Raw genomic sequence first — 25,002 nt, 5'->3', positions numbered from 1 at the left:
CTTGTGATTTTTGGAACAGGATTAAAGTATGGTTGGAAGAAATATTAGAGCAAGTGGTAGAACCTAAACCAGAACTCTTTCTATTAGGTTTAACTACGCAAAAGCATGACAAAGGCATACTTTATTTAATGCTACACATTTTAACGGCTTCCAGACTGGTTTTTGCTCAAAATTGGAGGAATAAGGGAACTCCAACGGAAGAAGAGATCCTGCATAAAATTTTATCATGTGCTGAGATAGACAGGCTTACAATGATTATGAAAGACAAGACAGAACACGAATACTTCGAAATCTGGGGCAAATTTTACCGTTGGTATGAATTAAGGAGAACTGCTCGGACTTCAAGTTAATGGTAGAATTAAAAGATATATATAACTGTACATATAATTGTATATATAATTGTATTGTATAGAAGATGAGGCTTATATAGAGGTTAAGAACGATGTATTAAGCTTTTGTACCATGATAGGAACTGATAGGAAAATTCATTCTGGAATGTCATGTTTGTCCATTGTTGTTTTAATTGTATTATGAATAAAAATATTTTTAAAAAAAACTTGGCACACTGGCTGAGGAATTCTGGGAGTTGAAGTCCACAAGTCATAAAAGGGCCAAGTTTGAAGACCCCTAGTTTGAAGTTACATTGGCATTAGAAAAAAATGAATTATGACTGGTCCTCATATTTATGACCATTACAACATCCCCATGGCCATGTCATCCAAATTCGGGCATTTGCAACCAGTATGTATTTATGACACTTTCCCTGTTCCGGGATCATATGATCCCCATTTGGGACCTTTCCAGCCAGCTTCTGACAAAAACAAAGTCAGTGGGGGAAGATGGATTCACTTTACAACCATATGACTCATTTAACAACGGCAAAGATTCTACTGGAATATGGAAAATGCATTTAGCAGTTGTGGGTCACAGCTGTTGATGAAACAGGTGTTGATAAAAGTTTAAAACTAATTCTAAGTAAAAGTGCAATTACTTTGCTTCTGCATACTTATTGTAGCCAAATAAGTATTTCATAAATATAATAAGTCTCCAAACATTTTCTGATATTTTGAGGGAAATCTTGATTCTATAGTAATCCTAAGTGAGCATATTCTGGGTTTGTGTAGGATGTTATTTCTTTGGTGTACCAAATTACATTCTGGAGCAAATTGAAAAACTTTTCAATTTAGTATTTTTGATTGAAAGCTTTGATGATCCCACTGAGAATTCTGTCAGTAGTTTCATACATACATACATACATACATACATACATACATACATATACATACATACATACACACACACACTCTGGCACCTTTTTTGGATGGAACTTTGTACGGTAGGCGGGTTGTATGCCGTGTGTGAGTTCCAGCCCCCCCCCTTTTTTTACAAAAAAAGCACTCTGTGTGTGTGTGTGTGTGTGTGTGTGTGTGTATGTATATGTATATATATATATATTAGCCTAAGTTAAAAGAAAGAAAAACGAACACCACGATAGAATAAACCAGACTGTTTAATGTAAACAAGCCTGTGGTTAAAAAAAATCACTAAGCTTTCGTCGGCCAGACTGTAAACCTTTGCATCTAAAATGTTCTAAAATACTGAGAAATGTCAGAAATAAAAGACACAAGATGATAGAACAGGTCCTGCTAAAGAACTGAAAACTAAGTAATCGCAATTATTAAATCAAATCTTCAGCTCTTCTGAACTGATTAACACCCCTGCTTCATCAAAAAAGAACAGGATCATTTTATGTGATTAAACTACTTAGTGATCAGATACTTCTGCTCCCAAGCTCTTTCGACTTGCCCCAATCATCTTTTTCTTTTTATCCCGTCATTAATCTAGAATAATTTTCTTCAGTCTCTCTGAGTCAGCAGAACTCATCAAGTTCGTCAATCGTTGCAAAATGCTAAAACACAAGACACGCAGCCCTCCTACTTTTCAGCGAGTTGCAAAGTCATCCTTCCTAGAGATGATTGTTCATTATATTCAGCTTTATTCTGAGACCTGTATGAATGTATTAATTTGTAATCAGCAGAAAGGTTACTCATTCAACCCAGAGTCTAACATGACAGAAGGCTACCAGTGCTCCAAATTGTCTTTCATTGGAGGTTTTTTTTTTTTTTTGGTAAATGCATTTTTGTTATTATACAATTAATATGTAACCTGGGTCAGCCACCTGGGAGAAGACGCATATGTCTTCCTGATAATAATGTAATCCGGTTGCCAAGCACACATTCCCATGGCTTCCTTCCCCATCATTGCAAGTTAACATGCATTTGGAAACAAAGGACAAGTATACCTTTATCCCACCAACTTTTGCAAAGTTATACAACTGTCAGACAAAAAAAAGAAAAAGGCTTATAGTTCAAGTCAGAGGCTGACATTGAATAAAAGAGCCGGACTGTCTAAGTATTATTTACTAGATTAATTTAAATCCATCCAGTGACACATGTTCTGGGGATGGATGATGCAAGAAAAAAAAGCAAATGGTTTGCTCAGATTCCAGTGTAGGCTTGTCTCCTGCCCTCTGGCTCCATCTCTCTGAAAAAGCGTGCTGTGTGAACCCTGAAATCCGGAGTTCCAGAAGAGTAAAAATCTCTCCAATAAAACCAAAAGCCAGAAAGAGCGTCTCCCAAGCCGTTAGTGCAATACACACCCAGGACCAGCAGAGGGCGAGAAGAGTTCATAGAGGATGGGGAAAAAAAAAGGAATTAAATTCTACCAGGGATTTGACTCGGAGTGTTCAGCATGTTAAAAAATGGTAAAACACGGGGAAAAGTCCTTTTATGGTGGGGAGGATATATTGCAGGAGAGAAAGAGAAAGAGAAAGAGGGGAAAGAAAGATAAAGCTATGTTCTGTGTCACGTGAGGAGACTCAAGCCTATTTTATCAAAGAGTATTTTGAGAACACCCTTCCTTTGAAAAGAAACTACAGGTAGCCCTCAATTTATAGCCACTCATTAGTGACTGTTCCTCGCTCTACAGTCATATGATCTAAATTCAGGTGCTCAGCATTCGGCGTATATTCATGATCGCTGCCATGTGCTGGAGTCCCATGATCACCCTTTGTGACCTTCCAACAATTTGTGACTTCCAACAGGCAAAATTCAAAGGCTTCGCGTAATGACCGCGTGAGTCACGCAAGAGCTGCGGTGATTTGCTTAACAACTGTGGTAAAAACAGGTAGTAAAATTAGGTGTGATCCAAAGAACAACCGACTTGCTTAGTAATGGAATTTGGGTCCCAATTGTGTATGTAAGTCAAGGACTAGGAGCTGGAGCTAAGAGAAAAATTTCCTGACGGGGAGAACAATTAATCGGTGGAACGGTTTGCTTCCAGAAGCTGTGGGCACTCCATCACTGGAGGTTTTTAAGAAGAGACTGGAAAGCCATTTGTCTGAAATGGTAGAGGATTTCCTGCCTGAGCAGGGGGTTGGACTAGATGACCCTCAAGGTCCCTTCCAGTTCTGTTATTCTGTTACTCTGACTATCTGCAGCATATTGGCCATCACTCACCATCTCCTGATCAGGGCATGAATGCGAATTAAAACATCTCCAAGACAAGATTGTTACAAGGAAAAGGAGCCCTCCTCTGCCCTGCAGCTGATTCTACTGCCAAAGGACTTCTGACATTTTCCTAACATTATGAGATCTTTTCTCGCCCAACATTATGAGATCTTTTCTTACCCATCAACCCAGCCGGTGTCTGAGAGGAAGAAGTGGAGGAGGAGACCCTTTCCCTGAACTAAAGATAGCAAGAAAAGATATACCTCTTATCCCTCGTTCTTCCTCAGCACGTTGCCAGAATGTTCTTGCATCACAAATAATTGGCCCTTCTCTGCAGCCACAACGCCTGAAGGTCCGAAGAGCTGGCGGAAGATACCTGTGATCTTTTCAAGGCCAGCTCCGCTAAACAAATCCCCCCCAAAAAAGTCCAGCAGGTAAAGAGAAAAGGGAGAATGAAAAAAGAGGTTGGCTCCTGGAACAGTACTTTCTCCTTTCCATGTGAACAAGACAGTCCAATGGCCTGGAAGGAATGAAAGATTTTTCCAAACTGAAATCAATTTTTCCTGCTGCCAAAGGAGAAAAATTTGGAAGGGGTCCAAGCACAACTGGGTGTGTTGCGTCTCTGCTCTAAACAACATGGGAAAATAAGGTAAGGTTGGCATTAAGATGAGCACTCCTGTTCCTTTAATGCTGAATTGTGGGATCGCTTCCCCCTTTCTTTGTGTCCAACATGACCATGGAGGACCCTAAACCATCTGGAGAACTTCACATTGGCTCCGCCTGGTTTCTATCTTTCTCCTGAAATTTGGCTCATCGCCTGTCACTGATCTATCAGAAATGCAACCAACCCACAAGGTTGGGAGGCAGAGCCAAACTTTTTACAAAACCCCAGTTGCATATTCAGATCCACAAGAAAATCGGATGTAGATTAGCAAAACAAAGACCCAAATCGTGTTAGGCTTTCCGACATCCAAGATTTAAGTGTGTGAGTCAAATCAACTTAGGTATAAAATAAGAAGAGGTGATTCAAACTTTCCTTCCATGCCAATCTTAAAGCCTAGAATATTTTGCCGGAGAAAAACACAGGGAACCAGGATGACTGTAAGGTAGTCTTTGGCTTTTGACTCTCTGAAGATAGGGAAATTACAGAGCACTATTTTCCCCATCTTTGTAGCTGCTACAGGAGGAGGCAAACTAAATCCATGGAATTTCCTCCTGGTGTTCATCTAATGTAGGACATTTCAGGAAAAGCTCCAGGAGAATGGAAAGCAACACACTAAATATAGGTTCTGAGCAAGGCCCATGAAAGGAACTAGGAATCACTAATACAAAATGTTAGGCTCATTGTGCACAGATCATTCAGAGACTTGGTGGGGTAGAACTCGGTTGAGTTGAGCTGATGGCACCATCAGAGTATAGTTTTGGGGAAGAAAGATAGAACCTTCCTCAACAGAAAATCAACAACAACAGAGTCTCTGGCAGGTAGCAAAACTGATTTAACATATCTAGAAGTAGCTAAAGTCATGCATCTAACTATTGACAGAAACTCATCCATAGGATTATTTACTCAAGAATCTAGATGATTGAATTGTCCCCAGATTGAATGCAGATCTTTCTTCTCTAATGACCCTCAGGGGACATATCTTTGCTGTATTGATTTGGTTGAGGTGGTTCCATATTTACAAATATCCCTTGCTCCTGTCCTGAAGCCGCCTATCTCCAAAAGTTACCAGCTCTTAAATTTATAAATAACATTTTGAAGGAATTGCATAATTCCTTTATGTATGGATTTTCATAATTTTCTTCTTATTTCTGGGCCAGTTTCCATCTTGCTAGCTACTGTCAGAAGAGAGAGAGAGAGAGAGAGAGAGAGATGGAAAAGAAGAGGAAGAAGAAGAAGAAGAAGAAGAAGAAGAAGAAGAAGAAGAAGAAGAAGAAGAAGAAGAAGAAGGAAGGAAGGAAGGAAGGAAGGAAGGAAGGAAGGAAGGAAGGAAGGAAGGAAGTCAAATACTATACATGTTGTATGAATCCTGCCAATTGGCAAACCACAACTAAAACAAACCTGAAGTGCCAAGGGTGGACTGGTTAGGAATTTTCCTAAATCATGGTTTCAAGACCAATGGCTACTAGCCTTGGTGTCAGTGTGGCTACCTTTGAAGGTCATCAACTGGGAGACTAAGGGGCTTTCCGGTGCATTTGGTAGCCACTGTGAGGATAGACTACTGGACTAGATAGGCTAGGGATCTCACCCAGGAGGACACAGAGTATGTTCCTACATTTGAAAAATCAACACATTGCTTAGCCAGAGTTTGAAACCTGTTTTGGATGGCAAACTCAACCCAATAAAAAATGGTGGTGTGAGGAAGAATTTAGTTCCAAATTCATGTTGACTCTCCTGTAATAAAGTCATTAAAATGTAATTTGTGTTGTGGCTTATTAAACAGATAATCTTTTATAGTAATTGGGATGGTTACGAACCTAATTTACATCTTTTTAAATGTCTTATTTTAGAAAAATGCTTCCTATGCTTGATGTCAGTGGCTGGAGAGTAATTCCTAAGTGCCTACAAACCAGAATGGTTTGGTTTAAACAGCAGGGTAAACCCAAACCAAAGGAAGCGCATGATGTAATTTCCACCAACAGATTTCTCTTCTAGTTATTCTGGAAAACTCATGTAGGAGACGACTGACAATAGCAATTCCATTCATGAAAGGGGAGCCATGCTTCTACCACTCCTCTAGGTAGCTAATTTCGAGAAATTATCTATTTCTTTTTATTATCTACATTTTTCTAAATCTGGAAAAAAAATTCTTCCTCTTCTCTGCAATCTCTTTCATTGCAGCGGAGGCTAATGAAATTGCAATAACAGAATCGACATATTCTAGAGGAAAACTAATAGAGAACTATCAGTAAGGTTGTATTGCTCCAGAAGAATAAATACAGACATCTTAAAAATGTGCAAACCCCCCCCCACACACACACACTAAAACACACACAGCTGCAGAGGGGTTAGTTGGGAATGATGGACGTTGAGGTTCAACATATCTGTGGCGGCCACCGGCTAGGGAAGGCTGCTACCGAAGGTGCCTACAACTGATTCATTTGGTCACTCCAAAATGTGCCCAAACTGATGGAAGAAATCAACAACAATCAACAGCTCCTTGAACAACAGATGGAGGGAGATGGAAGACGATCAAAGCCGACTTGCATAACCCGTTTGAGGAAGGTGTTTCATAAACATTTCACAAGAATTACGAAGGGAGATCATCTCCCAACCTGCCTGTAATTACTGCTCAAGCTCGTCCTTAGCAAAAGGGTGAAATCGTCAGAATTCAACTAATAATAATCGGTGGAGAAAAGCCCTCTTTTGGCAACTTTTGGCAACCAGAATAGCTCAGGAAGACATGAGATAAAACCAGCTATGTGAAGTTCAGCGTCACCCTGAACCAGTTACGGGAACAGGAGCGATGCCTGGCCAGGCCCAAGAGGGAAGGGTGAGGAGAACTACACTGATACAGGTGTAGATAACCAAAAGTAGGCAGATGCCTCCAGACCTGTCAAACCAACTTGGGAAGTCTTATTTACTCTGCCTTCTTGTCAACATGAAGCCAATTCCTCTTGCTTGACTTTTTTTTTTTTTTGGAAAAAGAAAGACCTGTTGACATTCTTATTAAAATGCTTTGGAAAGGGTTACAATTTTGACATCTGCAACTTTCTCTGTGTTCCTCTTCTCTAGGGGAAGCTCAAGTTCCTTAAGTTGCTTCATGGTGGACTTACCTGATATGGTCCACCTCTCAAATCCCTAAGTAGATTCTCCACACTCTCCCTGCTTCCCTTCCGACGTTCACATTCATCTCCATGTTCGTGATAGGAAGACTCTCCAAAGCTTTGTTTATCTTGTCTTCCTTTCTTTTTTTTTGTCACAAAACCTTTTTCACTGGCCAACCTACTGTCCCCCAGACTTTCCTTAATCCATGCATGTTCTTCCAAAGCTTTCCCTCATATAGACACCATAACGTCAAATAATCCTAACTTATAAATCCTAACAGCTTTGCTATTGCCACAGTGACATGTGTTAACTTGCACGGTGATCAAGGCTTGCAAATTGTCAGAATCCAATTATATTTCATTTCTAGTTATCGACTATGGAAAACCCCATTTCTGCCCTCTCTGGATTCTGTCATACGATGAAGGGGAAGGGGGGTGAACAAAGGGGCTTTATGGCCCTCACTTCCTTCAGTACAACTTCGAGAGGGACTGAATGTGGATACCACCAAAAGGACTAACCATAACAATGAGGCCATTAGATTTCATCTAATCCTTTCTGAAGTTTCCCTTCCACCAGCAGTGAGGGAAAAGGGGGTGGAAATGTAACGCCTGGGATTTTCGCTGGAAAGATGGTGGGGTGGGGCTGCTGGGGATCCCTTAAAACCTTGAACCATAGGGCTTGGGCCCCAGATCCTGTCTAGAATGTCTGCAACCATTTGTTACTTGAAGATATTACCTAGTTGGGTAATAAAACATCAGCCAGAAAGTTTCCAAGCTCAGAGAGGATCCTACAGTTCAAATCCAAGTTACAAATATTCTTTTTTGTTGGTGCAACAGCTAATGAAAACATGACAAAATTAAGGGAAATGGGTAAGGGTTTAGCTTCCTAACCAGCCTCCAAAGAAGAAGGTAATTTGCAGAAGTTAATGTTTTCTATTTCGTGGAGAAATATTCAGTCAAGGACATGTAGGAGAAGCCCAATGGAAATACTGTCTCAACATAACAAATATTCTCTTAGGACACCCTTTGTCACAGAAGCCTTCCAGAGATGTAGGATGGAACTTTTATCCTGCACCACCTGAGGATGGTGCATACCATAATATAGCCCAACAAAGTTTTATGGCAAATGTGATTTTCTTTGCTTTATTTATGTCTTGCAATACTCCGTGTAGACCCTCCATGTAGGAGGGTCATTCGATAGTGACATATTTTCCACTTTGTTTCTTCTGAAGTCTGGAGGTTCTAGTTGAAACTTTGGACAAGGATGTGGCCCAAGATGAGAACTGAGAAGGAATGTATGGGGCAATTGAGAAGAAAAATTGAGAAGAAAAGAAGGACGAGGAGTGACATGATAACAGTCTTCCAATATCTCAGGGGTTGCCACAAAGAAGAGGGAGTCAGGCTATTCTCCAAAGCGCCTGAAGGCAGCACAAGAAGCAACAGATGGAAACTAACTGAGGAGAGAAGCAACCTGAAACTAAGGAGAAACTTCTGACAGTTAGAACAATTAACCAGTGGAACAACCTGCCTCCAGAAGCAGTGAAGGCTCCAACACTGGAAGTTTTAAAGAAGAGATTGGACAACCATTTGTCTGAAATGATATAGGATCTCCTGCTCAAGCAGGGGGTTGAACTAGAAGACCTCCCAAGTCTCTTCCAACTCTGTTATTCTGTTAAGTTTCTCAGTTTTAGTTTTGAGTGGCCCAGAAGATTTGAGAAAGGCCTCCCCACTCAAAAGCATCTCACACTCTTGGTTAGCACATTCCCATTCCCATGGCTCTTTCCCTCAAGACATGGCAATTGGTCTTTATCTGGAGATCTTTCCAAACACAAGAAATGGACAAGAGAAAGGCTGCTCTTTTCAATCCAACCCAACCTAACACCATAGTTTATGAATATGATAGATGTGGTCGTAGTTTGGTTTTGAGATGGAGCATCACAAATTGTTAAAGCAACTTGTGGGTGTATAGTTTTCTTCCAGGGGATGATGGGCAGCTGAATGACCCAATCCTTCAACAATGAGTAAACGTTGTTTATTTGCAGAGATTGAACTCACTTCTGCTGCAATACAACCCTCTTGGTTAAATTTTGGATCTTCTAACCATAGTCTTAATTTTTCCATTGAGAATCAGTAAGAGGTTCAATCCCATCAAAGCGGACACCAGCCAGAGAATAGAAAAATTCAAAGAAGCAGTGCAAGTTTGGAAGATGGAGAGAGACCAGGCCACAGAATCGCCAAGAGTCGGAATCCATCAAGATGTTCAAAAGAATCAGTCGCTTCAAAGGGAGCTTGACTCCTTCAGTTCCAAAGAGATGTTTCAAAACAAATGCATTTACATTTTTGATGCCACTCTAACGTTTTCTACATCCCTTGGCTTTTCTACCCTGGTTTTTCTTGCTGCATGTTCAGTTTCAGATGAAAAGGCGGCGTCAGCTCAGAGATCCTGTCAGCAAATTCTTCAGCTTTGCTTACTAGGTCTCCTTTTCCAAGCAACCCAAGGTGAAGATCCTTTTGCTTTGATTCAATATCCGTTCTCTGTCCAACATCTGTGGCACAACCTACCTAACTAAGACTTCAAGTCACCTTGACATCAGATAACCTGCCCAATTTGGATTTTATTCTGTTTTTAAGAGGAAGCCTCTCCATTCGCTAAAGCAATATAGGGCATCAGTCAGGCAAGTTTTTACAGGCCCCATCAGAGCTATGTTTGATCTCAACCACTCGTTGGCCCTTCTTCATGGCAGGCTATATATTATAGAAGAAATTGCCAATGGATATGGAAGCAAACCTTCTCCAAGTTACCTCCTTAGGTAACTCAAAACAGATCCAATTTCTCAGACTTTTCTGTTTTGGCGTGCATACTTTATATCTCTAGTATTCTTTTCAAGAAGCTCTTTACAGGACTGGTTCTCAATCTGGGGTCCACAATGTCATCACAGGGGGTCGGCAAAGGGTTGAAGAGATGTTATGATTTAAATCTCAATGGTCCATGGCCAGAAAAGATATTTAAAGGGGGTCCAGGGTGAAGAAAAGGATGAGAACCACTGCTTTGCAGTGCTTTATGAATTCTCCAGACCTTCCAACGGAGTGGATGACACCTGTATTTTCTGAATGCATAAGATGAGCTGGCTGGTAAACACTTTAAATATTGCATATTCCCATCTCTGACCTCTCTCCAGGTGTTGATACTAAGATCTTCCTTTATAGCCCACAAAGTTCAGGTTTCTCCTCTTTCCCATCAAAGCTTGGCATAACCACACCTCTTCCCACCTGAGCATTTATCTTTCACCTCCTCTCCCTGATCTGACTTTTCTGCTTATCACTTTTTTTCCCCTTATGGTTGTTGTTCCTGATGTTGTGACAATCCTCTTTTTTCCTTATCATATTCTTGTTGACTTCTGCTGTGGTAAGACTCCAATGGACGGTGTCTCCAGGTGATTGTTTGATTCTTCACCCAAGGAAGAGGGTCAAAACCACTCCGAGCACAGGGGCAGCTAATGCAATTACTAAGGGGAAAAGGTCACTTTGATTAGGGGCCGTCCAAGTCCAGCAATCAAATAGGATCTTCACCCAAAGGAGAATTATCTGGAGACGCTTCTCCCAAGAAGTCTGTTGTTTCTGTTCTGCCCCTATATTCACATGTTGAAGTTGCTTTGGCAGTTCTCTTATGCAGGGGTGCAGCCAACATGTCCATCCAATATGTCAGACCATAATGTCATGTCTTGTGGCTCAGTGTACAATGTGAGTTGTTTATACCATGCCCCTCAAGGTAAGATTCATCCCTTAAAAGAGTCCTGAAAACCTGGCTCTGCCAACTGGCTTGAGGTCCCGATGGGGACGACACCCCATTCTGGAGGTGGCTAGTAGATCTGGAGAAGGTCCCACCTCCCTCTATCTACACTTTGCTCCTATTTATCTACTTTGTTGTCAGTTATAGTGTCTTCACTTTCCATCCCCAAGGTTTAATGTTTGTCTCCTTTTGTTTTACACTGCTGTTCGGGCAGTCCTCGACTTATACCAGTTCATTTAGTGACCGTTCAAAGTTACAACAGCACTAAAAAAAGTGACTTCCAACCCTTTCTCAAACTTACGACCATTGCAGCATCCCTGAGGTCATGTGATCAAAATTTAGATGCTGGGCAATTGACTCCTATTTATGACGGTCGCAATATCCCGGGTCATGTGATCATGGGGAAGCCAGATTCACTTAACAACCATATTACTAACATAAGAACTGCAGTGATTGCCTTAACAACTGTGGCAAGAAAAATCATAAAATGGAGAAAAACTCCACTTAATAAATGTCTCGTTTAACAACATAAATGTTGGGCTCAGTTACGGTAAGTCAAGGACTACCTTTATATGTATTGTAAGCCACCTGGAGTCTCTTGATAGTGAGATGGGCAGCATATAAATTTAATAAATAAAGTAAAGCAAATCTTGGTTTTTGACTAGGTGTTGACTGGTCTACCCATGCCAAGCTGGAGGCCACCGTTTCCAAAGAACAGTGAAGAAGGAGCTGGTTCTGGCATAACTAGGGGTTGTAAGCCAAACTACTGAGAAATTCCTACTAGGAAGCACAACCCAGTTGTCATTCAGCCATCAACCCTTTGTAGGATTCTTCTTTAGGTTGGAATTGTGTTCATTTCCATTTTAGCCTGGTGGAAAAGCCGTGGTTTAAGTCATTTCAGAGCGCCGTTTCCAATGAAAGTTTTCTGCCATGAGTCACAAACTTCTAAGTGTGAGATGAAATTGTGATATGTGAGTAGGTAGGGGCGGGGGTTACTATTTTGCTCTGGGCCCCGTTGAAAGAGTCTTGGGTTGTCCACCAACTTTCTCACACAACCAGGATCTGCCAACTTCGCCCTTTCTGGTAATTGCAGGCAGACAATGTTCTTTTCCCGGGATCAATATTCTAACAGATTGCGTAATTCTTACACACTCTCTTCTGCATTCAGTTTGCACAGCAAAAGTCTTGTTTTGCTAGCAGAACAGAGGCGCTAATCACTTCAAATCTTTTCCGATCATCCTTCTGCCATGCCAGCTGCTGTTTTTGTTGACAGCTGTTGTCACCCTTACAAGCCTATTGTTGCAGTCAGAAGGTTTAGAAACTTGTGCTTAAAAAAAACCAAACAAACAGATTTAAACATTGAGTTTAGTGCTCACCCTCCCATTTTATGTCCTGGTTTTATTCCTGTGAAGTGACAGAAGGAGAATGTTTCAGCATTGATTTTGGCGTAAGCCGAACCACACAGTCCTTCCAGCGTCCAGTAAGTGAAATTATCCATTGGGATATGATGGGAATGGTCATCCAGCACATTTGGAGATGCCCTCAATGGCAACTGGGCACAGAGAATAGCAGACCTTGTCTTTGGTACACGGACTTAGAAATGGATGCACCAGTGAGATCAACGGCAATAACATTTTAGGATCTACCATGTGAAACTGAGGAAGTAATATTGGGATAATATTTTCTCGCTTTATCTGAACAATCTTTCCAAAAACTGTCCTGGATTTTTGTTGTTTGTTCTGTTGCTAAATTGCATCTGACTCTTTATGATCCCATGGGCCACAGCATGCTAGGCCCCTGGTCCTCTGTTGTCTCCCAGTCTGCCCAAACCCATGCCACCCCATTGATGACACTATCTAACCATCTCATCCTCTGCTATCCCCTTGTCCTTTTCTCTCTCTCTCTTTTTTCTTTTTTTTCTCTCGTGTCCCGAATAGATGACATGAAAAAGAAGCTTTTCTGAGTGGTCCTTTGGTGCTTGCTGAACTTGGTTGTTTTCCTGCAGATGTTTCACGACTCAAACTAGATAACATCATCAGGTCTAGAACTGATGATGTTACGTAGTTTGGGTAATGAAATTTCTGCAAAAAACCCCAAGCAAGCTCCAAGGGCACCAAGGACCCCTCATTTCAATGCTGAGCTACAAATATTCTCTTTTATTAGTAGAAGCTTTTCTGGTTTCTGATAGGTCCACATTTTCCATCATTCTGCTTCTAGAACAATTGTCCTTTTCAGAACCTGCCAGAATGGAAGCACATTTCAAACACTAAACTGTGCTGGTTGTTTTTAAACCCACGAAAGACACAGCACTGTAGATAAACAAATAACCAAAGAACCCGCTTCTACCTCCACCCTCCTGTACAAGGCAAAGCAAAATCTCAAAACTGAACTCAGCTCTTGCTGAGTTTCCAAGTTTCCTTGGCAATGCTACGGAAAGAATTTGTCTTTATTTTCTCTTGAGATCCCCCCCCCCTAAATTTATTTCTACTTCTCAGTCTAGCCTCTGGCAACTCCGTCTCCTGATGGCTTCTCCTATAAGGACCACCCAGATCCAACTTGCTTAACTTTTAAAGATCAGCCAAGTTGTGCTAGGGGAAAAAAGTGGGTGTTATTATGAACCAATTTCGTCTTTACTAGCAGTTTTTGCAAAATGGAAAATCACGAAATCATAAGAATGAAGTAGCCAAAGTCAAAAGAATTGGATCTCCAGAAAATATGAAAGTCAGTAAGAAGCTTCTCCCAACTCAAATCTGTCTTCCCTCCCAACGATATGGGAAAATTTAACTTTATATTTTTATACGTTTGTATGTTAAAACTCATCCCTGAATACTATATGTTGTTGGGGTGTCATATGACAAACGACCAGACAGCTTGTGCTCACAGCCTTATCAAGAACATCTATTGCAATATTTCCCCGCCTCCCCCTGCTCACAACATCTTCCAAACAAGTCATCGTCAGCGCAGGTGTGTTTCTGAACAACAATACTTTCTATCAGGGGTGTGCGTGAATCAACAAATTGATACACGTTGAGATGGAAACGCCAAAGGAAACTCAAGAGAAGTTTCATTGATGATCAATCTCAGCCAGATGACTGTCTAGCAAATTTGCTCCCATTTTGGGGGGAAAAAGAAAAAAGAATCCAGATTGGGATTGGTAAAAGTTTATTTTCGAAACTTAGCAGTGTGAGCTGGGTCAAGGATCTAGGTTTATGGGGGGAAAGTATAGGATACTGAAAATCATAATATGCTGAAAAGTAAGTAGGAAGGGGATCAGTCATCTAACCAGTCATCTAAAGTATGGGAATTCAAGGAACTTTGCATGCTGAACTTTAGGAGGGTGATTGGAAATACACTTTCAAAGCAGAGTGTGTGGGACTGTGGCTCTCCATACATTGCTCCCAAAGGAGCAGAGGTTGTGTGTCTGAAAATAATGCAACGTATAAGAGAATTGTGTGGTCCCAAATGCTCTCTGAGCTTAGCTGTTTTCTTGCAGACGTTTCATTACCCAATTGGGTAAGATCATCAGTGCTAGAAGGGAGTAGGGTTTGCTCTTTGTTTAAATACAATAAATGGATATATGGGAAAACCTTCTCCAGCTCTTGAGCTTCAGAAGGAAGTGGTATGATCCTTCATGGAATCATTTTTTCTTGAACCAGTAAAATAGCAGTTTGGGAAGAAGTGGGCTTGTTTTGATTTCGGTTTTAAACTTGAAGGCATTTTTGTACATGCCATGTTTTGCTTTAAACCTTATGAACATAACATCCGTCTAGATGAAATACCTTGGCTGACTGTGCAAACTAGCCCAGTCTCTTATCAACCCACAACCCCACTCTCACACTACAATGAAGCTAACAACTCTTGCTGGGTAGATGTCCAGCAACTGGAAAATTGGAGATGTAAAACTAGGACAAGGTTTTGCCCCAAGACAAATCTGGTTTTTCATCAGAACATTTGTGTATTCTTTTACCTCCTTAAAAACAACCCCTTTAGCAATTCAAGTCAATCGAAAGGATTATAGTAGGCGTTACCTGTTGGCTGAAGTCTAAGCCATTCCGTTCATTTCCTGTAAATAAAAGAGAAAAATCAGGATTAATATTTTAGTGAAAAAGCAAATGATTACATTCTCAATCAAAATGCTGCTAAAGTCTCCCCCTCGTGGTCTGAGTATTGAAAAGGAAGTTTATGGTTCAATTTCTTCATTGATTACTTCAAGACTATTTCAAACCCTCCTCAAAGCAAAAGCTTCCAAGGCCATATGATCTTGCTGTAGCATTAAAGTGATCAGATTTGGCCTCTGTGAGCCAAACTTTTTAAAAACCATTTTCGTTCCTTTAGGGTCATAGGAAACACTGGAATGTCTCTGAGCAGATTTTTTTAAAACTCTTTTTTTACCTAAAGTATGGGATTTATTTATTTTTTAAAAAAAGAAAAAAAAACATGTAATAATCTTATTGGCTTTGAAAAATAAAAACTAGATTTAGTGGTTTGACGGCTAAATCTTAAGTCATCTTCTTAAGTCATCTTCAATCCTTTAGAACTTGCTGGGTACAATTAATTTATTTATTAAATTTATTGGCCACTCATTTTACCACAGGGCAACTCTGGGCAGCTATAGTCACACATAAATGTCTCCTTTAACTCAACATTTCGGCTAATAGTGAATGGCCATTTGATGCTGGTTTTGGGTTGATAATACTCTGTTTTACAGTTATCTGTCCACTTAGAATAAGTGTGCACAGAAGGGAAGTCTAAACACTGCCTTTATCTTAAATATTTATTTGTATTTAGCTGAGGCCGAGGAAGCTGAAGAAAGAATCAATTATTATTTCAGTTTAAAAATTAGGGTACAAATCACTTGATAAGCTATAGCTTTTGGGAAGACGAACATTTGCAAAGCTTGGGCACTAATGGGAACTTGCCCTGAATGTACGCCCTCACCGAATGGTGCTTAAATTTTCCATCATCTCTAAAGAAAATCTGATTCCCACAGATACAATCAGTGAACTGGGAGATGGCAAAATAATTACTATTTATCCATTCTGCAAAACACTTTAGGGAACAAAATTCTTTAGAGTCTTTCATCTTCTGACAGTTTGCCAAAATCAACTTGCAAGGTAAGTTCTGGAGAAAGTGAGTGGATTCCGAGAGGAGAAACATTTTGGCAAAGGAAGAATTTGAACCGAGATCTCTGTTTTACCCCTTGACTGCCTGTTTTTGTTTCAGCGGGAAACTATTATATGTCTATGGAGGTTGTCAGTCCTCAAGGTCATAGTTATCCCAAAGGTGCTTTTTCAGGAGGCAACTGGACTTTCTTGTTTTTCTTTGAAGACGTTTTGCTTCTCATCCAAGAAGCTTCTTCAGCTCTGACTGGATGGTGGGGAATGGAAGGATTTATACTTCTTGCAGACAGCTGGTCACTTGCCTTCTTTTAGAGAGTCGTTGAAGACACTAGGAAGTTTATTTGTGTCTTCACAGTCACCTGAGTGGTGCAAATGGGTGTGGAGCCTTCTTGGGACTGCTGTGTTGTAGACTGGAGATATCTGAAAAGTTGGCAGATACACTCAGAGCTGAAGAAGCTTCTTGGTTGAGAAGTGAAATGTCGTCAAAGGAAAACAAGAAAGTCCAGTTTCCTGAAAAAAGCACCTTTGAGAAACTATTATATATTTATACAGGTTGTCCTCAACTTGCAACAGTTCATTTAGTAACTATTTGAAGTTAAAACCGCACTGGAAAAAGTGACTCTTTTTCATACTTACAACCATTGCAACATCCCCCAGGGGCACGTGATCAAAATTCAGACACTTGGCAACTGACTCATATTTATGACGGTTGCATGTCCCTGGGAATCAGGTCCCTTTTGTGACCTTCTGACAAGTAAAATCAATGGGAAAGCCAGATTCACTTAACAATCCCATTACTAATTTAACAACTGCAGTGTTTCACTTAACATCTGTTGCCAGAAAGATTGTGAAATGGGGCAAAATTCATTTAACAACTGTCTCCCTTAGCAACAAGAATTTTGGAGGTAAGTCAATTGCCTGTACGGTATTTCCAACCCAGCTTTCCAACCCATACACAAATGCACACACACACAGGCATCCATGGCTGGTTGCAGTGATTAAATTTATAGAACAATCAGATTAGAAAAGAAGAATGGATCAATAAAATAATTGAGGCTAGATAAGAACAAGTGTAAGTCCATCACATCTGGATGGACACCTACGTGTGCAGCTAATTATCTGCCCATCATACTGTTTCCTTGGGAAGTGAGCAACATTATGCAACATTCAGAAACAAAATAAGAAATAATAAAGGGCCAGAAATGAGGGCGTGAGAAAAGAAGAGCAAATGTAGTCAAATCCGGTTAATGCCATTCATAAACTACTCCAACTTTTATATCTGAACAAACCCGACTTTCTTCCCTCTCATTTATAATCTCATTGTCAATGCTGCTAACATTGGATGTTTTTGCTTTGACAACAGTTGGAGATGCAACCATTTTGTTCTTATATTTTACTCTTAGAGTTAGATGAGGCTGGGGGGAGGAACGTGCATGAGAGTTTAGCTAGACATAACAATACTGGACCTGGTGTATGAACCAAGATTATTATAATAAGAGATGATAAGAATTGGCGGGCTGGAGAACTGGAGGGAAAGCCTGCATTTCAAACTAATTGGAGAATGTGATTTATGACGGTTAATTGGAGGAGGGAATTGTGCTTTGATATTATGTGCTCAGGGGAAGGAATCCAGTTTTTGGCTTCGACTGTGTTAGTGCTGATACTATGTTCCTCTAATAAAGATTCTTTAAGGTAAACAATGCCTCAAAGTTCTTTGAAGAGTTTCATCTCTTGGAACCATGACGCTCAGGTCCGAGACAGGCAAACGTTCAGCATCTGACTCTTTCTGGCAATCCGAGGTAGCAAAAATCATGTACAGCTAGCCCTTGATTTACAACAGTTCATTTAGTGACTGTTCAAAGTTACAACGGCACTGGAAAAAGGGACTTATGACCATTTTCACACTTACAACCGTGGCAGCATCCCCATGGTCACATGATCAAAATTCAGATGCTTGGCAACTGATTCATATTTATGACGGTTGCAGCATCCTGGGGGGGGGTGTCACGTGATCCTCTTTTTGTGACCTTCTGACAAGCAAAGTCAAGGGGGGAAGCCGGATTCGCGCAACAGCCGGATTACTAATTTATCAACTGCATTGATTCACTTAACAACTGAGGCAGGAAAAGTCATAAAATGGGGCAAAACTCACTTAATAAATGTCTCACTTAACAACTGAAACTTTGGGCTCAATGGTGGTTGTTAGTCAAGGAGTACCTGTACCCAGTGTCACCAGATGGAAATGTTTTGCCCTTCCTTATATTGGGGGGCGGATGGATGGGAATCGGGGGATTTTGGTGGATATGTACAACTTTTTGATCCCTGGACCCAAATTGTACTGGTGATCTTCAATTGTAGTTGCAGTTCTCTCAGTGTGAGTTGCATAGCTGATATCAGCCTTAATGCAGCTGCCAGGGTATAGTGTATGCAGGATTAAACTTCCTTCCTTCCTTCCTTCCTTCCTTCCTTCCTTCCTTCCTTCCTTCCTTCCTTCCTTCCTTCCTTCCTTCCTTCCTTCCTTCCTTCCTTCCTCCCTCCCTCCCTCCCTCCCTCCCTCCCTCCCTTCCTTCCTTCCTTCCTTCCTTCCTTTCCTTTGCTTTGGAGAATAGGTTGAGCCCCTCTTTTTTCTGGCAGAATAACAGTTGGAAGAGGCCTTGGAGGTCTTCTAGTCCAGGGGTCCCCAACCCCCGGTCCATGGACCAGTAAAATCCCATCCATGGGATGCAGGTAGCACACAAAACCACGCACTCTCCGGTCCGTGGAAAAACCTCTCTCCACAGAAGGTTGGGGATCTCTGTTCTAGTCCAACCCCCCCCCCCCCCCGCTCAAGCAGGAGACTCTACACCACTTCAGATAAATGATTGTCGGGTCTCTTTTTACGCGCCTCCAGTGATGGAACACCCACAACTTCTGGAGGCAACCCGCTGCACTGATTAATCGTCCTCGCTGTCCAGAAATTTCTCCTTAGTTCTAGCTTGGTTCTCTCATCCATTGCTTCTTGTCCTGCCTTCAGGTGCTTTGGAGAACAGCTTGACTCCCTCGTCTTTGGGACAGCCCTTCCAATATTGCAACACTGCTGTCATGTCAGTAGTGGTCCCTGCTGCTCTTGAAACCTTGGCACACCCAAAAGGTGAGGCACACCTGTGCACCTTGTGAAAGGCAAAAAGACCAGTAACATGGCAGAAGCTGCCTTCCCATTCTCTTATCTATAAGGCAGGGTCCAATCTACCACACGTTTATAATTGCATAGTGCAATCTGTGGTGAAAACAGGCAAGAGGGAGAATTTCTATAATTCAGCTCTTGGCCTGTGATTCTCTGGCTTGGTTGCCTCATCGTGCAGAGAAATAAAGGAGGAAAGATCCTGGCAAAGCTGCATTTTTTTTTTTACGGCATATTATCTTCTCTCTTCCCTTTCAGCTTTCTTCTCATATAGTGCTGTTTTATGAAGCTGTCCTGCCTATTTTGCTGGTGTGTTGCTCCCCTTTGGGAGGAGGCTTCGAAGTGTTTCTAGTGATTCTACTGATTCTGTAACAGCTTTGCTCCCTATGCCATCCGTCTGGTTAAACTCGCAAGATTCGTTTTTTTCGCCATGCACAGGTATACATAACCCGAACTAGACTATGTTGTCTCTCTGTGTTTTATAATATATCTGGGTATACGCATAATTCTGTATTTATTTATTTATTTTTGTCATATTTATGTAGTGCAATATTGGAGGTGCTGACCCTTTGAGAGCTGAATGCAATGAAACTTCATTTTAATGTATGCCAATTAATATATATTCAAAGAGACAATAAAGTTATTCTATTCTATTCTGTTCTGTTCCATTCCATTTTGTTCTCTATATCTATTCTACTCTATTCTATTCTGTTCTGTTCTGTTCTGTTCTGTTATTTTCTGTTCTACCCTACCCTACCCTACCCTACCCCATCCTACCCTACCCTACCCTACCCTACCTTACCCTACCCTACCCTACCCTACCCTACCCTACCCTACCCTACCCTACCCTACTCTACTCTACTCTACTCTACTCTACTCTACTCTACTCTACTCTACTCTACTCTACTCTACTCTACTCTATTCTATTCTATTCTATTCTATTCTATTCTATTCTTTATAGCATTTTCTGAGAATCTCTGGCCATAGGCAACTAATAAAAATGGTAGGCAACATTACAGTATAAAATGGTTAAATATACAGCACCTCTTCAGCCGAAATGGTATGGAAAGAGGACTTTGTGTTAGATCCAAAAATCCATCTCTGTAGGTAGAAAGGAGGCATGTTTGGAAGGAAGGCACCCAGCTAACCCACACATCGCTCACCTCCCAGCTCAGGGGGCAATTCTAAACCTCTGTTTCATTGCAAAGCATGAGAGAATTCTTCTCACTTCTGATTGCATTCTTCTTGTATGGAGGAATGCACAAAGATCTCCTTCAGCTTTCCTTAAGGATGTCTCTGAAGCTTCCAAGTCTCTGAATTCTCATGCTAGCTTGGAAAGCTGGGAGTTGTAGTTCCTGAATCAACATTGCTTTCTCAAGGGACAACTGGACTTCTGTTGTTTATCCTTGGAGATGTTTTGCTCCTCATCCAAGAAGCTTCTTGAGTTCTGACTGAACATCTCAGATGACCACGTCTAGATGGTCAATCACTCTTGTCCAGCTTGCTTCTCTTGGAGCCAAATTGGATGCAGCTAGAGAGAGGTAAAATGGATGAAGGCTTGTCCACATCCTTCTTATAGCTACTGAAGCCCAAGAAATTCTTGGATATGTAGACCTCTTAGACCTAAAAGTGGTTCCTTCCCAAAACTGCTCAGCATGTCAACCAAGCAAGAATTTCGTTCTTCAGAATTTGAGTAAAATGCTACTTTCCTTTCAAACTAACATTGAGATTTGATTTCCTAAGAGAATTATGCATACTGTGGGTTCCAACCCTGCTCCCAAAGACATGTTTTTCCCTAGCAGCAGCTGCATTTTACCTAGATCTCTTCCATACCTTCTTCATAAGGTGAGCAAAGCCCAATGCTGACTGCCATGTCTAGTCTTGCCCGGCTTCAGGCTATCAGGTGCCTATAGCAGGATCTATATGCATTCTGGAGAGAATCTTTGTTATTTGCAGGTCTCCAGGATTCACGGAAGTCATGCCAAGAGCAGCTTCTGGAGTTCATTAGAGGCAAACCCTTTGAGCCAAAGTAACCAATACAAAAGAATATTTGTAGCCCAGGGTTGAACTGTGGGGTCTTTGGTGCTCCCTGACTTTGGTTGTTTTCTTGCAGACGTTTCATTGCCCAACTAGGTCACATCATCAGTGCTAGAAAGGAGGGGGGGGGTTGCTCTCTATACCATTCAAAAAAGACAATCAAAAAGCTAAAAAGGAAACAACCCCCCAAAACATCTGCTCAGCATGAATCAACATCCATATCAGCCCAGATTAACGCCAAGACAACGGCAAGGCATTAGAAGGATCCCCTAGATGTGAAGCAAGACTAAAAGTAGGGCAGAGAACACATCTGTATGTGGTTCACCAAAAGAGAAAGGAGAAAAAGAAAGTATTCAATGCTTGGTGCCAATTGTAAAGAAAGGCAGGTCAACTTTTTCTTGAAACAGAGAAGTATGCCTAAGTATCAAGCTAGGATGATCAACTGGTCAAATCCACCTGGCCTCTAGCTGTGGACACCAGCTTCTACCAGATAATTTGCAGCTGCTGTTAGGAATCAAAATGGACCATATTTCCAGGGCAATCCTGGCAGCCCAGCCAGGCCAATCCGATGGCTCCGAATGAAGTCCCCTTGGCTTCCATAGGTTTAATCCCTTCTGAACATACTTCAGGTTGCCACTTTCATAGAGCTGGAATTCCAACAGTGAAATCCCATCTTGCTCAATGACTGAGACTGCATTGCTTTGGTTTCATCCCTCTTGGAAAAGAGCCAGGGTTCAGTGTGGCTCATTTTGGGGCCAACCTCTTTCCAGTGGGGAAGAAACACGGAGGCTGAGTAGGTTAACGGACGTCTCTGAGGAGAGGGCTTCCAATATTCCAACCGAACTGGATCCACAAATCCATACTGCAAATCCAGGCATGAGGCAGAAGGTGTTGGGAGCAAGGCCGAGTCCCAGCAAGCTGTGGAGAGAGGAGTCTGCTTCCTCTCTTGGCTTGGAGAACTGGCAACCACCAGCTGTGAGTCAATTTATACAGCTTTGGCAAGAGCCCTGCGACTTTGCCTGGGGACTTTTCCCTGGAGAGGAGAAAATGTGCCCCACTTCTGGGTGGAATTTTTGGTTTTGTCGAGCAATTATTGTTGTTTGCCACTCAGGAGCAAATAGCAAACAAAACCATAAATCAAGCAGGGAACAATTTAGCAAGAAAGCAGGTGTCCCCTGCCCCATGGAGCAGATCATGGCATTTATTTATGGATTTATTAAATTTGTTTGCTGCCCACCTCGCCACAAAGCAAACACGTTGGATTCCATCAAACTCTCATCAAGAATTTGGGATCGTGGGTTCCCTCTCCAAAGCATCTAAGGACCCCTTCAATGTTCAATTTTTTTAAAGTCAACATTCCTGAGTTGACATAACATTGATCCATGGTCAGATGGTCTGCCTTCACAATAAGCTCTAAAACATATTATCCAGGGATGAAATGAAATTTCCTGATAGTAGAAAGAGGAGGGTCAACCTATTCTCCAAAGCCTCTGAAGGCAGGACCAGAAGCAACGGATGGAAACTCATCAAGGAGAGAAGCAACCTGAGAGTGAGAACAATCAACCAGTGGAACTACCTGCCTCCAGAAGCTGTGAATGCTCCAACACTGGAAATTTTTAAGGGAAGACTGTACAGTCACTTGTTTGGAAGGGTATAGGGTCTCTTGCTTGAGCAGGGGGTTCAGACCTTGCCCGGAAGAGATGAGAAATGCTCCCCAGGAAAAGATAATAAAATAAAATAATAAAATAAAATAAAATAAAACAAATGAAGTGAAACAAATAAGATGAAAAAGGAAGGACCATCTTGCATGTAAAATAGAGGCATGAGGCTTAGGAAACTGATTTTGCAGAAATGATGAATGTAATCTGGATCAGATGGAGGCTTCAAGACAAGGAATGGCCGATGGAGGGAAGGTTCGGAGAGACCTTTCTATCCTTTTGTCTGCCAGTTTTCCCTTTTCCTGTTTTCTCCCCTGCAATTTGGAAAAGAAGCAATGTTGATGCATGAAATTGTTTTGTAACGCATTCAGACAACTGAGAAAGATGAATGAATGGATGGGATGAGGGAGGGAGGGATGAGGGAAGGAAGGAAGGAAGGAGGGAAGGAAGGAAGGAAGGAGGGAAGACGGAAGGAAAAGAGAGTGGATGGAAGAAAGGAAGAGAGGGAGGGGGGGAGGAGAGAAAGAGAGAAAGGAAGGCAAAGGAAGGAAGGAAGGAAGGAAGGAAGGAAGGAGGGAAGACGGAAGGAAAAGAGAGTGGATGGAAGAAAGGAAGAGAGGGAGGGGGGGAGGAGAGAAAGAGAGAAAGGAAGGCAAAGGAAGGAAGGAAGGAGAGAGGAAGGGAGGAAAAGAAAGAGAGTGGATGGAAGAAAAAAAGAGGGAGGGAGGAGAGAAAGAGAGAAAAGAGAAGGAAAAGCAAGCAAGGAAGGAAGGAGGAAGGAAGACAGATGCAAAAATAAGTCGCTCTCAAACCAAACTAAATTCAGTTGAGGGCATCAAGACAAGAAGTGATTTTTTTCCCCCAATTTCCCAATTTTCTCTACAGTCCTGCGGCTTCCTTGTTGCCTCCTGTCCCAAGACTAAAGTAAGACGATGAGCCTTTCAAGTTCAGCCAAGCTTCTCTCTTTCACGCTTCATGATTACAAAAGGCCCTGAAAACCCCCTGGCAAGTATTTACTGCTTTTTACCCAGGAACCTTATCTATTCTCACTAGCATAAGGATTAAGAGTAAAATTGCACCACACAAAGCCATTTTCTGGTACATCACTAGGACCGACTCACTGAGAAAGTCTCCTTCTATCTTTTCCAGTGGGATAAAAATGGTTTAAGCATGTTTTTTTTTTTTTGAACTGGAACAATATGGAGAAGATCCCACAATAAAGCTTTCTTGTGCAAAAGCTTTTTCCTACTCCAAATCAGAGCCACGTAATTTTCAGTCATGTAGAAGGAAAGATAAGCTTATTGGTTTATTGACTCCTTTGCTCCAGCCATTATATGTTGTCTGGGGGTGGGGGTGGGGGTGGGGGCTCGTGATATGCAAAACCTCTGCATATCATACAGTGGTGGGATTCAAATATGTGAACAACCGGTTCTCTGTGTGGATGCTGCTTCCGGAGGTCCATTCTGGGCCTGGGCAACGAAAAATGAGCTACTGGTTCTGCCAAAGTGGTGTGAACCGGCTGAATCTCACCACTGTATCTATCTATCTATCTATCTATCTATCTATCTATCTATCTATCTATCTATCTATCTATCTATCCATCCATCCAGTGGTGGGATTCAAACATGTGGACAGCCGGTTCTCTGTGTGGATGCCGCTTCCAGAAGTCCATTCTGGGTCTGGGCCACAAAAAATTAGCTACCGGTTCTGCTGAAGTGGTGTGAACCGGCTGAATCTCATCACTGTATCTATCTATCTATCTATCTATCTATCTATCTATCTATCTATCTATCTATCTATCTATCTATCCATCCATCTATCTATCCATCCATCCAGTGGTGGGATTCAAATATGTGAACAACTGGCTCTCTGTGTGGATGCTGCTTCCGGAAGTCCATTCTGGGCCTGGGTGACAAAAAATGAGCTACTGGTACTGCCGAACTGGTGCGAACCGGCTGAA

At 41.6% G+C, this 25,002-nt stretch overlaps 1 protein-coding gene across 5 annotated transcripts in view; it reads right to left on the bottom strand.

The window, feature by feature from the left end:
• POU2F3 (POU class 2 homeobox 3) overlaps positions 1-25,002 on the bottom strand; it is a 63,707-nt gene that overhangs the window by 19,291 nt on the left and 19,414 nt on the right. For 3 of the 5 annotated variants that reach the window (XM_039365687.1, XM_039365686.1, XM_039365689.1), the window contains one exon: positions 15,096-15,130. In XM_039365687.1, coding sequence (XP_039221621.1) covers positions 15,096-15,130 — 35 coding nt within the window. Of the gene's footprint in view, positions 1-3,772; positions 4,221-15,095; positions 15,131-25,002 lie in introns of those variants that run through there. The other 2 variants (XM_039365691.1, XM_039365690.1) reach the window with 2 other exon arrangements.

Source organism: Crotalus tigris, unplaced genomic scaffold, assembly GCF_016545835.1.
Source record: "Crotalus tigris isolate CLP2741 ecotype Arizona unplaced genomic scaffold, ASM1654583v1 scf7180000020151.727365, whole genome shotgun sequence".
NCBI lineage: Eukaryota > Metazoa > Chordata > Lepidosauria > Squamata > Viperidae > Crotalus > Crotalus tigris.
The sequence above is the reverse complement of the archived record's forward strand: the minus strand, read 5'-3'. Positions and strand labels throughout refer to the sequence as shown.